This window comes from Poeciliopsis prolifica, unplaced genomic scaffold (genome assembly GCF_027474105.1).
Source record: "Poeciliopsis prolifica strain line A6 unplaced genomic scaffold, Auburn_PproV2 SCAFFOLD046, whole genome shotgun sequence".
Classification (NCBI taxonomy): Eukaryota; Metazoa; Chordata; class Actinopteri; order Cyprinodontiformes; family Poeciliidae; genus Poeciliopsis; species Poeciliopsis prolifica.
Window position 1 is genome coordinate 2,629,315 of NW_026562421.1, and position 9,674 is coordinate 2,638,988.

Sequence of the window (9,674 nt, forward strand, 5' to 3'; positions counted from 1 at the left end):
ACACATAACAATAGTTATACTTACTAACTAAATAAAATATGGAGATATGAGTAGATCATTTCATATTTGCAACAAAAAAAACAACAACACATGAATAAACTGATATGGCATCTTCCTCCTAACAAAAACATAGGCAAACAAGGAAATGATCAGCTCAAACACCCCAGGATGATAACATTCCTATCCTGAGGTTTCAGCTTGCTGGCGTCACTATGCTTTTGAGATGATGCCCTCTCGTAGGTGAAATGGAACTTGAGATGGAGGAAGGGATGGAGGAGACGAACTCTTCATCAGAGTCCAAAAAGGATAAGTCCAGTTCGATGTCCGTGATGGAACGAACCCTATCAATGCTAACAGGTAAAATGGAAAACATGGTCAATAACGTTCAAGACAAACTGGAACCAAAGTACCTCTTGTTTTCCCCACTCAGTGTAAATGACTTATAACGATCTATACTCAAATTTCTCCAAACTGAAGACATTCTGATACATTTAGACCATTGTTATGGGTTTATGAGTGAATAATGCGGAGACCACTGATACAGCTCAGAAAGGGATTCACACAATGTTGACAAAAGTAATCTTTCATCTGCCTTCACACACAGGAAACTGGAGAGATGTCTATTCTCAGCCCACAGGGTTAGATATGAGCAAACCGGTCAAGTTCTTCCACGCAAAATGTAATGATACATGTTATGGACTCTGGTTTGTGTACTGGAGAGTAAACATGTGCTAACAGGAAGAAGCCATTTTCCAACTGTTCCCACAGGTTTGGGATCTTGAAATGGTAAAAAAAAGAATGCTGTGGTTCAGAACCGCCAGTCTGACATGAACGGGGAGTGAAGTGATACAGAAACCAGTTGGGGCTGGGCGGGGCTAGGCGGGGCTAGGCGGGGCTGGGCGGGGCTGGGCGGGGCTGGAGCAGGAGAGAACTGCTGATAGGTTTCTAAGAGAGCAAAGAAGCAGTTCAGCTCCTCTACCATCTGTGCACTCAGGACCCCTATTGTTCGTTTCTGTTGTTTACCAAGAGTCCTGTCACCGCAGCGCAAAGTGCGAGCTGCCCGTTGCATACTAACGTCGTATCACTCCAGAAATGATCAGAATGCAACACTCTCGAACACGGCGATTTCCAATGAGTTTCATTTTCTAAAGATCCATTTTATGCACCAGAGATCTGGCTTTGGAGAACCACAGGCTCGAAAGAAGTGACTTGTGTGAAGGTGAGATTCACAGGAAGGATGTGAGGATGTTTATTTAACAATACAGTAAAAAATGAAATTATATTTACACAATCTGAGTGTTTTTACGAGTAGAACAGCTCCTGCTACAATCAGATAATTGTTAGTTGAAACAGTTCAAAAATAACCAGCAGAGTTAAAAACTGCTGTCAAGCCTGTTTATTCAACCTCTTATTGTTTCAGTCTTCTACCTGAAGATTAAATAGATTTAGATATTTTTTGTTCTATTTACTGAGACAACAAGAATGGTAGAGTTCACTGGGATAGGGAAGGGAGTGGCCAATTATTCAGTGGCAATAACCCTTTAGAGAACCTTTTTCTTTGCAGTTTGCACATATGAAGCTTACCTTCCTCTTCAGGTAAGCATCAATGAACATATGTGATTTTATAAATTTCGATAATGTGCCAGGAAAAAAGTACAGCGCCAGGAGAAACTAAAGGGACAGCCGGCTTGTATTCCGGAGTCTGGCGACAAAAGTCTTTGCTGCTGTACTTCTTTTTTTGTTGTTACATTTGAGGCAGGATTTGGAACTTCAGACAAAATGTCCACACCGGTCTAGAGTCCGGTAGAGGAAATGTATTGACTTTAAGTCGTGCACAGGTGGCATCTCATCATGGCGTTAGTCTCAAATTCACTGTTGCCTTTGAGAGTGACCGATTTGTTCAGTCTCAGTCGTGGGTTTCAGACACACGTGGAAGCCACTGCAACGTCTGAATTCAACCATTTGGATCAGGGAGCTAATACTTTTGGCAACATTGTGTCTGCAAATGAACACATTATTTTAATGATTTAGTTTACCTTGGTACGTGTTCCAGGCTTACTAGGTCATCATGCCACACATGATTGGTGATAACAACACCAAAGACATTTACCAGCACATTCACCACGGTAATGAAATGGTCTCTGAAGGTAACAGAAGAGAACAAACATGCTTGTCAGACTCAACTATGTTTTTCTTGAAGCTTTTCTCTCCCTCAGTCTACAACAACCAGATGCACCAGGTCTTCAGACTGATGGTGACTTCAGTCTCCAAGTGTAGTTTTATCAACCATTACCACACAAGCTCTCCTCAGGCTTTCTCCACTATTAGGTGATCCTAGAAATTAGTTTATTGTGCAAGTTAAAAATCATGTTCTGGTCAAGAATAATTTCAAGCAGTCTGACAACAGACCAGCATAACTCCATCCAGGGAAACCTCACAGTTTGATGGTGAAAGTACTCTGTAAACACAAGTAGCAGGCTTTGAGAATCAAGTTGAACCTACAGAATCCACTCCACCCCAATGAGAAGGGCAGCATTCTCTGCAGGCAGTCCCACAACTTTTAGAATCAGGATAGTGGTCACAGCTCCTGTTGTTGGGATCCCTGCAGATCCAAAGGCGACAATGGAACTACACAAGCTGCAAACCAAGCACAGTCTCAATTAGCATCTTTGTCCCAGCAACAGAAATGCTGCAATCTGCAACTTTACCAATCCTTTCTTACTGTCCAGTTGCTTCAGTTCAAAATGTATAGTGAAAATGTCTATAAATATCGTGAAACACCTCAAGATTAAAGTGTTAGAATTAATGGAGAGCTTAGTCTTTGACATGCTGCTTCAACCTTCAGTGCAGCCACCACTCTGCCCAATTCAGCGTAATGATTGTGATTCTACTGTACCAGCTGCTGACCTGGACTCAGGTTTTACAGGTTGGTCATATTTTGTCAGGTGAGGCAATCAGAAATTTCAGGTTTGAATATCAAAATTGTTTTACCGTTTTATGTTTGTAGACTTGAAGTTTATATTATATTATAGTTTTTTTATGATAGCAGCCGCCTGCCAAGATGGCTGTCAGTTACAAAGTTAACAGAGGTGTGATGTCACATGACAACTATGTATTGCTCTGGGTCCCTGCTGAGGGGAAATTTTACCCATTTGGCAAATTGCTGCTCTTATCAATCCCAGCATGCACCTTTTCTCAATTCCATGCACTTATATGAAGCAGCTTACCCAATGGCGATCAGCTGGCCGACATCCAGCATTATATCATGAAGCTGGGCAATAAAGATGGCAGCGGACACTTCATAGAATGCCGTCGCAGTCCTATTGATGCTGGTGAGAATGGGCAACATAAGTCGGCAGAGTTTCTTATCGACCTTCAAGTTCACTTCACAGCATTGCAAGGTGATAGGCAGAGCGGCGGCGCTTTGGAAGAAAGCACATCCTTTATTGGAGAAACCGTTCATATGACCAAACTAGAGAAGTGTCATCCTTTTTCAACAGAACATTTCACCTGGACGCGATGATAAATGCTGTCGTCAAAGCCCTAGTGATATTCCTGAAGATATGAAGAGGGTTCTTTCTGGTGAGAATGACGTAAAACATGGGGAAAACAAGGATGGCTTGGATTGCTTGCCTGAACAACAGAACAAAGTCACACTTAGTGTTAGAGATGCATTAAGTATTCACTGGTTGTTAAACATTTATTCATACATTGATACATGTTGTCATGGTAAAGCCTGACAGATCAATGTGTTTGGAGGGATTTTATATGCTTTGCTAACATATAGTAGTCCATCACAGCAAAGTTGAATGAAAATGATACATGCTTGCAGAGAAACATCCATGAAGATTGTGCATCTCTATTCAGCCACAATGAATCCATACTTTGCAGACAAACATTTTCCTACAGCTCCACCTGCAGCCTGTTGGGTTATGTCTCCACCAGCTTCGCTCTTTCATAAAAACATTTGTCACATTCTTCTCTGCAAAATAGCACAAGCTAAGATTTAATGGAGAGTGGAAACACACAGCTTCTTGCCACCTATTACCAAATAGACACAGGTCTGGACTTTTTCTATTCCATTCTAGCACATGAATAAGCTTTGACCTAAACCAGTTATCTGAAACTCTAGACCTCGAGGGTCAGTGTACTGCAACTTTTAGATGTTTCCTTTAACCCACAAGCTTCAAGGAAACGGCTAAACTTCATAACCAGGAGTCAGTCAAGCTCAACAGAAATCTGCTAATAAGCCTGTAGTGTAGTTTCTTATCTGAAAGCTTGGTATATTGTTTGAGAAATGAACCCTGATTTAAAGATCTCCAGAACTTCCTCTCTGATGTGTCTGCTGAGTTTCTTGGTCTTTATGATGCTGTTTATTCGCTCATGTTCTCAAACAAACCTCTGAGGCCAAACAGAACTTCTGAAGGGAAATGCTTGAACTGGACCAGTTGTTTGGAGGAATCAGAGTAAAGAGGCTGACAATAATTGCATTGATGAAAACTGATCTCCAAACATAAATGAGAAAAATCTCAGTAAAATATGTAAAACTGTTCTGTAAATATGTTCATTGCACAGTTTTCTTTTCATGTCTCTCATGTAGAGTTCAGTGCTGCTGCTGCAGGAGCAGTGATATCAATTTGGTGCCAAAGATGAAAAGGAAAAGACGGTTGAACATACCCTGCCATAACCACTCCGACAAACTTTGTGAGCTTAAGGACAGCGCCCCAGTCATGCACATCCAACACATGTTCTGTGATCAGGAACAGAACTCCGACTGGCAAATACCTGAAACAAAAAAACAGTCATAAAAAGAGGTTTAATGAAAAGGGCGTTACAAATATATTTTAAGTTAACTATTAAGAGTCAAAGCAGCTGTCTTATGTAAATAGAACTGGATATGTAAAAGAAATGTCATCTGCTCAGATACTGTCTGATCTTACCACAAGATCCAGTTGACCATGATTTTTACGGCATCATTGAGACATTGAATGGCCTCCAAAGTTGTTTTTGCCATTGGTCCAATCCTGTTTAACAAGATGCCGATGGTGAATGACCAGATGACCAGTCCTATCATGTTGGGTCCATCGACATACCCGCCTATTAGTTTCGTCTCAGTGTCATTCTGCACAAAAAAAAAAAAACACAAGTATGGTGGCTCCAGCTGTCTGACAACAATGTTGTAGGATTACATCACCTTGCTGGACAAAACCTGTCAATTTTTCATAATAAGTCAACATAAAATCATTGAATTTGATGTACTTAATATGCATTTATTTAGTAAAAGACCACCCCAAGGCACTGCATAATTGTAAAATGGAAAGGCACAAATTCAAGGGTTAAAAACCTTGAATTTGAACCCTTTAAATTATTAAAAATAGCAACAAACAGAAGGGAAATGGAGCCACATGGAATATAGAAGGGAAACCAGCAAGGAGTGACTGAGAAAGAGGTGTATCACTACTGTTTGGTTGAATGCTGAACAAAGATCTGGGCTGATGAGCTAATGTGCTGCAGGTGTGAGGAGAGAGACAGTGGAAGTGGCACAAGGGCCGAGGGAGAGCAGACTTGGGACTAGGAAATTAATCCAACAAAAATAATTAGACATAAGAAACATAATGAAACTTAGAGTAACCAAGGAAAGGACTAGAGACTAAAAATATATAACTAGAAACACTAAGAAGGAATTGATGTAAAAATAGAAACAAGGCAGAACGAAGTAAGTATGGAACACAAACAATGACAAAACAAACTCAAACAACCCAAGATTCTGGCAGTATAAATGTTTGCATGCTTGTTTGTCCTAATGTTTGCTCTATTACAACTGTGGAGCACCTTACTGTCACATTGGCAAACACCACCTCCCCATTCAGGCTTTAAATTAGAAGAAACTCAAGGCCGTTCGTTTTCTTCCTCTTCTATTTGAGGTTTGTGGCTGTAAAATGACGATTCTAGACTGAAAGCAAAGATCAGAAGAAAACACTCACTGTGTTTAGCTCACGTATTGGGCCAGGTTTTATTTTTTTAACGTGAACAATCTCAGTCTTGTACTGGGAGAAAAAAAAAAAGAAACGGTGTTAAATTCCCAAACCCCAAATGGGAAATTACAGTGAGCTGTGGGCCAGAATGAAAGCGTACCTGCTCATAGAAAGCCTGAAAGAAGCTCTCTGGGACCATATTCCTATGTGAGTGAAAGGAGAGTCAGAAAAAAACCGAGATAAGCTTTAAAGACAAAAAACCTGAGGATATCGTTTCACCCAGAGTCTCATCTCACAAAAACCTAGATAGTTTAACCAGTAGTAGTCAAAGATGATAAAATCTTAAATTTAACATACAACTAGAAAATGCAGAATCATCATGAATTTGTCTCACCTTATAAGGTCCTGCAAGATCACGTGCAAGACGTAGCTTGCCTGACTCTCTTCTCCAATGTGTACTTCGTGTTCTCCAGCACCAGGTTGGATTGTGAGAGTCAGAAACGTTGCTGCAACACAAAATGTCAGGCAGGATGGCAAAAAGCAATAACACGGTACAAACAATAACGGTCTTCATAAATCTATTGCCCATGATAAATTTACCAAGAATTACGGCTATTAAGGTGGAGCCGCAGATGAAGCCTCCTGTGATGAAAGCTGATTTCCGGGACACTGTGGTGTTTAATCCAGTTACTCCTGAGAAAAAAGAACAGAACCAGAATTTCCTCTGAAGGCCAAGAAATGATCAGGACAACATGCCAGTTCATGTGTGTCCTAACAATAATCTTAAATTTCAGAACTGATCTCCATGTTCTTAAACTGCTTAGTTATAAGAAATAAATGTAAGAATATCAGATGAGTCTAGTACATAGATACAGATGTAATCACATGTTTTAATCAACATTTATACAAAATATCCTCAAAAAAATGAGTGAGCTTATTTTCAGTCTAGCTCTATGACAATTATAAGTTAATATATCACATATCTGAATTCATATTCAGCTTGCCTGCAACCACGCTTGTCACGATGAGGGGGAGACCAAACATCTGGAGCATTTGTAGAAGCATATCCCCTGGTATTTTGATCCAGTCTTTTATTTCATCAGTAATAGGAACTACGGCCCTCAGCAGAAACCCCAAGCCTAGCCCTGTCAGGCAGAAACAAAAGAAAAAAAATTCATAAACAGAATATACATGTCGGAGGTTTGAGATGATGTTCTGATCCTGTTTCACTCCAAATTGTCTGATGCGAGGCGTACTGCCTGACGCCCAGCAACCGCAGCTTCATGGCGCTTTATGAGAGAGTTTAGGCTTCATTTGGACAGACAAGCGGCGAAACCAGGCAGAAATGTTGAACCTAATGATGCACCAAACGATGCCTTCTTCTATATTACAGTCTGTTGAAAGAGCAGCATCACTTTCTAACACAAGAGGCCGTCAGCCTGCTCAGAAAGTGTCGTCGCTGTTACAGACCGAGTCAACCTGAGCAGTTCATTGGAGTGTGTTGTCAATTTGTATTCCAGTGTATTTGTAAGAATCCACCTCGGCAAATAGATGCAATGGATGAATAATCTCCTATTGCCTTCAGACTCTAAATACGTTCCTGTGATATTTGGACATTAAGGAAGAGAAAATGTTCCTCACAACACTGAGGACTGAAGTTTTTAGTCTGCTGTCAGTGGTTGATTTGTTTGAAATGAGGCAGAGAATAGCTGTGTCATCAGAAAATTGGAACTTGTAGTTATTTTGTGTATTACAGTGTATTAAGCTGCATAGCATCAAGAGAAAACACTAAAAAATATTAGGCATTCCATTGGTGCATTAAATGTAATATTTCATGTGCGCTTTTACTCATTTTAGTTTTCAAGCAGCAATTCCACCATAAAGAGAAATCAGTGAAAATCACGAGAAGAAAGAAAGTAAGTACTTACCCAAGGTGACTCCTATCATGCAAAAGGCCTGAAGCAAGCTTTCTTTCATTGTTTTTGTTTTGCTGTTGTCCAGTCAGACAGAGAGACCAGTTACTCGCAGCTGTTCAACACATTTGTCACACTTTTTCAAAAGATGCCCAGCAAAGTATGTTCGGTCTCTATGGATACCTTGGTGAAATAAATAACACTACTTCAAATTCAAATTCAAAAATATCTTATTATTTGAAAAGGGAAATTAAATGTTGTTGTTACTCATATTGATTAAACATTTTCAAAGAGTTATTGTAGATGGCTGTTGGAAGGACAGATCTCTTGCACACCACTATGTCTTACAACTGTTTAAAAATAAACACAGTGGAGGGAAAACTGTTATAAGTTACAGCAGAAGTTTGGCGGTATTTCAGAAAAATTAATTAAAACTAAACACTGATCAAAAATTACACTGGGCTACAATTTTTTTTTTTTTTTTTTTGCAAGTTGTCTATGTTTTTTCAACTGAATTAGGATTAGTTTGCACCACTGAGTCCAAAAATGATATCCATTCTTCTCAGGTTGGGTTTTTATTCTAATTTGATTCAGAGAAATCCGGTCTTCTGACTGAATTGATTACATTTTTGTGACATCGGTTCATTTTCGTTAATATTTCTCATTCAAAAAAAGGTTTTAGGACGAAACAATTGTTTTCTAACAGCGTGTCTCAAATGTTACAAATTTAGATTTCTGTAAATTGAAAAGTAAACACTGATAACTGATTCATGTGAACTGAACATTGTGCCTCGATTGTGCAAAAGTCTCTCATTGATCAGATTCTCAGGAAACCGATTGAGATAAGTTCACCTCAAGAAATAATTTCATGCTATGTTCATACTTTCATTCATAAAACTGAACATTGTATTACATTAAATTATTTTTAAAATGATAGCAGTACATTTGTTCCAAAAACACAAAGGGCTTTATTTACAAAGTATTATTGTATCAATTAGCAAAACTGACGTTTAGCTCAAAATTGCAGGCTATAAACAGAAAGACGGGCGTTTAACTACTAGACACACAACGTCAAGAAAATAAATAAAACAAATAATTATTTATATTTAAACAATGAGGATTAAGAAAATTAGCTTTAGAAGACAAGGAAATGCGGCAGCAGGTCTTTATTGAGCAAACACTGGAGAAATGTTTCAGTAAAGACAAAACATAGTAAACATGCAAACGTAAAAATACTGAAATACTAGAGAAGTTTAATACAAATGGATAAACTGGCAACATCCTACTGAAAATGTATGCAAACAAGGAAATGATCAGCTCAGACCCCCCAGGATGTTGATGTCCCAATCTTGAGGTTTCAGCTTGATGGTGTTGATATGGTGCTGAGATGAGGAGTGGCGGGGGGTTGATCTCATCATTAGGCTCCAAACATGACAAGTCCAGCTGCATCTGACTGATGGAACGAATCCTAACAGGCAAACTGGAGAAAAAAAAAACATGGTCGATATCGATCTGAACACACTGTGGCTAAAGTTCCCCATATCTTACCACTTGGTGGAAATAACTTACAACAATCTACTTTCCAGATTTATTTCCACCAGAATTTGACGCAATATTTTATCAAATATTTCAAAGGAAAGTGCACAAACTGGAGACACGCTGAGCACTTTTTAGATCATTGTTATGCAGGTGAAGAGAGTGAATAATGCACAGACCATTAACACAAGAAAATTGGTTTCCTTCTATTTCCCAAAAACCATTATTGTTGGGTTAACTGGTCCCACTC

General features: G+C 39.2%; 1 protein-coding gene across 2 annotated transcripts; it reads right to left on the reverse strand.

Moving 5' to 3' along the window:
• Window positions 1-8,057, reverse strand: LOC129377082 (excitatory amino acid transporter 3-like). Of its 2 annotated transcripts, none has more exons than XM_055056802.1 (13): window positions 7,904-8,057; window positions 6,980-7,120; window positions 6,576-6,668; window positions 6,370-6,481; window positions 6,136-6,178; window positions 5,985-6,047; window positions 4,941-5,122; window positions 4,678-4,785; window positions 3,511-3,579; window positions 3,228-3,422; window positions 2,503-2,637; window positions 2,037-2,141; window positions 1-350 (listed from the first exon to the last, which is right to left on the reverse strand). In XM_055056802.1, the coding sequence occupies exons 1-13, from the start codon at window positions 7,950-7,952 to the stop codon at window positions 194-196; spliced, it is 1,452 nt and encodes a 483-aa protein (XP_054912777.1). In that variant the 5' UTR covers window positions 7,953-8,057; the 3' UTR covers window positions 1-193. The 2 variants fall into 2 exon arrangements, with proteins under 2 accessions (XP_054912777.1, XP_054912776.1); XM_055056801.1 differs by having other exon boundaries at window positions 2-350; window positions 3,511-3,633; window positions 7,904-8,056.
• Window positions 8,058-9,674: the final 1,617 nt, after the last annotated feature.

Coding starts and splice junctions, on each gene's coding strand:
- LOC129377082 (XM_055056801.1), bottom strand. CDS start 7,952: ATGAAAGAAAGCTTGCTTCAGGCCTTTTGCATGATAGGAGTCACCTTG. Junction 4,786..4,940: donor ATGGTCAACTGGATCTTGTG/GTAAGATCAGAC, acceptor TTTTTGTTTCAG/GTATTTGCCAGTCGGAGTTC. Junction 2,142..2,502: donor ATTGGGGTGGAGTGGATTCT/GTAGGTTCAACT, acceptor TGTTACCTTCAG/AGACCATTTCATTACCGTGG.